At 34.6% G+C, this 3,729-nt stretch overlaps 1 protein-coding gene across 1 annotated transcript in view; it reads right to left on the bottom strand.

Annotated features, from left to right (window-relative positions):
* The window catches only part of LOC106464858 (transmembrane protease serine 9-like), an 83,854-nt gene that overhangs the window by 68,448 nt on the left and 11,677 nt on the right, over positions 1-3,729 (bottom strand). The window contains 1 exon segment of the mRNA XM_022392653.1: positions 1,847-2,004. Within this exon segment, the coding sequence (XP_022248361.1) occupies positions 1,847-2,004 (158 nt within the window).

Below are 3,729 nucleotides of genomic sequence, written 5' to 3'. Positions count from 1 at the left end.
CTTAAGTTTCGTCGGAACGAAGTTACTGAAAATCAATTAACAAACGGAGATGTAACAATATAAATATTTTAGAAATTAATATGATTACAAACAATGATCTTAAATTATGTTTTAAATATTTTGTTAAGTTAATGAATGTTTAAAGGGAAGATCTGTACACATTTTGGATGTATTTACCTCATATGATCAGGCGAGAAGTTTTATAAAACAGTTTATTTTACTAGTAAAAACAGTTGATAAATAAGTAAAACATTCTTCGTATTACAGGTGTTTACACCTACCTACTTTATACTAATCAGTCGCTGTTGTAGTGATAAAACCTTTTTTTTTTAGACTATTTCATTCATACACTATAACTACAAGACAATTACATAAAATACACAATAACAACGGTTTCTGGATTTGTCAAAATTCAGTTTGGTGCCTATTAGAAGAATGCAACGGATAGTATTAATTTAACTCAATGAAAAGCCAACATTCCAAATTCTATATATTTCATATGTGAAAGGTTTCAGCTACTAAAAAATTCTATGACTAATGATTTCATTATACACTGAGAATACAAAGTTTAGGGAAGTTTTAAGACATTAAGAGATTACAATGAACGTACTCTGTCACATTTTGACTAAAATAATAAAAATTCAGTTTTACATCATGGATGACTTAAACTTAACATTTGAAAGTCAAAGTAAAAGATGGCTATACATAGCATGTTTATAAATAATATATATATACTCTTAAAAAGGGAATTAAGATACACCTTCTATTTTAATCCATTTTGGCGTTAAAATAAAGTACAACCCATTACCCATTCGTTTCTCAAAGTTTGTTTGTTTTAAATTTCGCACAAAGCTACACGAGGGCTATCTGCGCTAGCCGTCCCTAATTTAGCAGTGTAAGACTAGAGGGAAGGCAGCTAGTCATCACCACCCACTGCCAACTCTTGGGCTACTCTTTTACCAACGAATAGTGGGATTGACCGTCACATTATAACGCCCCCACGGCTGAAAGGGCGAGCATGTTTGGTGTGACGGGGATTCGAACCCGCGACCCTCAGATTGCGAGTCGAGCGCCCCCTAACCACCTGGCCATGCAGGGCCATTCTCAAAGTTTCTTTTACAGATCGGAAACTTCACTATTTTATTAAAATTCACAAGTTTGAGTTGAAAGCAAGTTTCATAATGAGGTGAAATTTCTTTGCAGTTCGGTGACGTGAGCCGTATCAAACAAGAGGCAATTGTGTTGCTTACTGTTATTTGCTTCTAGTATTAGCGAAACGGCAAAAACTTAAATGTCAATTAGGTATCAGAAGCAATACCTAATATTATTTTTACATACAAGGCTGTATAAATATGTTCTACGTACACCTACATTAACGAAATCAGAATCATTACAAAAACAGTGAATCTGTAATTTCAGGAAATCATAGGAGCAAAAAAAAAAAAAAAAAACTAGATTCCTCATGGGTAGAAAATTAGCGCTTTAAACAAAATCACCATTTGATGATTAGCATCAAGTAGGTTCCATACAATCTTTCGGTTTGGTCCATGGGAATGGCATTCGTCTTCTCGTAATGTGGCCCTTAAAATTCTGGCTGACCGCGATGGTTTAAAATGAAAGTAAAAATATCTTAAACCTAACTATTTCCCAACATAGCACCATCTCATTATAGTATAGATATGTGAAGAATATAATTTACAATATTTATATAAAAATCCCACCATTACGTAGTGAGAGGCAGGTAGTTTCTGAGATCAATGACCTTATGGATGTTGTCTTTTCGGCCACAAAAGTTTGACACCATGGTTCCTCATTATAGTGTCCATCGTAAAATAACTGCTTTCACTAGAACACAATAATTTGATTAATCCAATCAGAAAATTTTGAGATGCGAGTGTAAACACCTGGTTGGTTAGGCAAGGCACAACCAATTCCCCACGAGATAATTCCCGCTAAAACCCAGTGTTCATCTTCTTGAATCACCATCGGTCCTCCTGAATCACCCTAAAAAAATATAACATGGGTTAAATTTAAATCAGATAAATGATCTAAAATGCTAAATAAAGGGGGAGGGGAAATTGCCAATTGCAAACATTGTAAATGAAACAGCTTATCCTTCAATTTCAATAACGTAAGTGACATAGCGTATAAAATCATTTAGTGTTCTATTCTCATACAAGCAAACTAAAAAAAGTTACGGTTATTAAAACGTAAACTAAAAACGTTACGTTTATTAAAAAGCACATTAAAAACATTAGAGTTATTAAAACGCAGACTAAAAAACTTACGATTACTAAGACACGGGTTTTACGATACCTGCGTTTGATATTCGTGTCACGGGCTGCTATTATTGCCCTAATACTTGCTTACAATATCTAGTTTATCTTTAGTGTTAAATATGGAAACGTGTGAGATTATACCGCTTGAACCTAATACAACAAAACCAGGCCTGATGACCCCTTTAAATATTTATGGGGTTTGAGTCCGTTTTAGGCCTCTATGTCACAGACTCTCTTTTCAATTTCACTTCTGGTGAATCGTCTTTTATTTGTTTGAAATTAAGCATAAAGCTACACAATTGGTTATCTGTGCTCTCCCCACCACGGGTATCGAAATCCGGTTTCTAGCATTGTAAGTCTGCAGACATAACGCTGTGCCACTGGGGGACCACTTCTGGTTAAAAAAAAGAATATATATATATATATAATCACTTTAATTATTGTTTGTTTTTATTTATGGCAAAGCTACAAAGGCTTTCTGCTGCCGTCCCTAATTTTAAGCCTACTAGCGGCACAGCGGTATGTCTGCTGACATACAACGCTAGAATCCGGGTTTTGATACCCGTAGTGGGCAGAGCACAGATAGCCCATTGTGTTGCTTTGTGCTTAACTTCAAACAAACAAACATACCCTAATTTTGAACTGCCAATGAAAGGGAAGGCAAACAGTCTGCAGAACCCATCGCCAACTTTTGGGCTACCCGGACCAACGAATAGGACCATATTATTGATCTCGAGGCCATTGGACTTGCAGTTGTTCATACCTGTTAATAACTTCCTGTTTTAGTTTAGTGTTTATCTCACCTTCTTCCTCTTTTTTTTTCAACCATTAAAATCAGTAAGTGTTATATTATTCTAATATCATTTAGAGATAGCAATATAACTCAAATTTTAATTAATTAAAACCACGACAATAAAAATAACCGCTAAACCACAACAATACACATAACCACGCTGATTTTAAAGTCATTGCTGATCAACAATTACTTGTTTATATCTTGTTAAGTACAAAACTACAAGATGGGCTGTCTGTCCTGTGCTCACCAGGAACCTAATCCAGAATTTTAGCACTATAAACCTCCAGCCTACCGCTGAGCCTTTGGGGTACTATTAACAATAAAAGAAATCTTCGTTGAACTCGAATTTGTCGTTTAATCGTCAGTTCTGTTGATTGTCTTGAAGTGCTCAGATTTAAATGACTTAACCTACTCAGAAATTACATGATTGTCTCCTAAGGTGTAATCTCCTTTTGCAGTTGTGAACTGCCATCTGGTGGAAAAACTCGAATACTTCATTGTTTTAAATATAGGTAATACACAAATGCAAATATATATATATATATATATTCTGTGCTACGTAGAATATACGTAAATTGAGAATTTTTACGATTCTTGAAAGTGGTTTAACAAAAAAGTCAAATGATTCTTGAGCTAAGCATACTTTTACCCGCA

This window comes from Limulus polyphemus, unplaced genomic scaffold, assembly GCF_000517525.1.
Source record: "Limulus polyphemus unplaced genomic scaffold, Limulus_polyphemus-2.1.2 Scaffold1762, whole genome shotgun sequence".
Taxonomy (NCBI): Eukaryota; Metazoa; Arthropoda; class Merostomata; order Xiphosura; family Limulidae; genus Limulus; species Limulus polyphemus.
The sequence above is the reverse complement of the archived record's forward strand: the minus strand, read 5'-3'. Positions and strand labels throughout refer to the sequence as shown.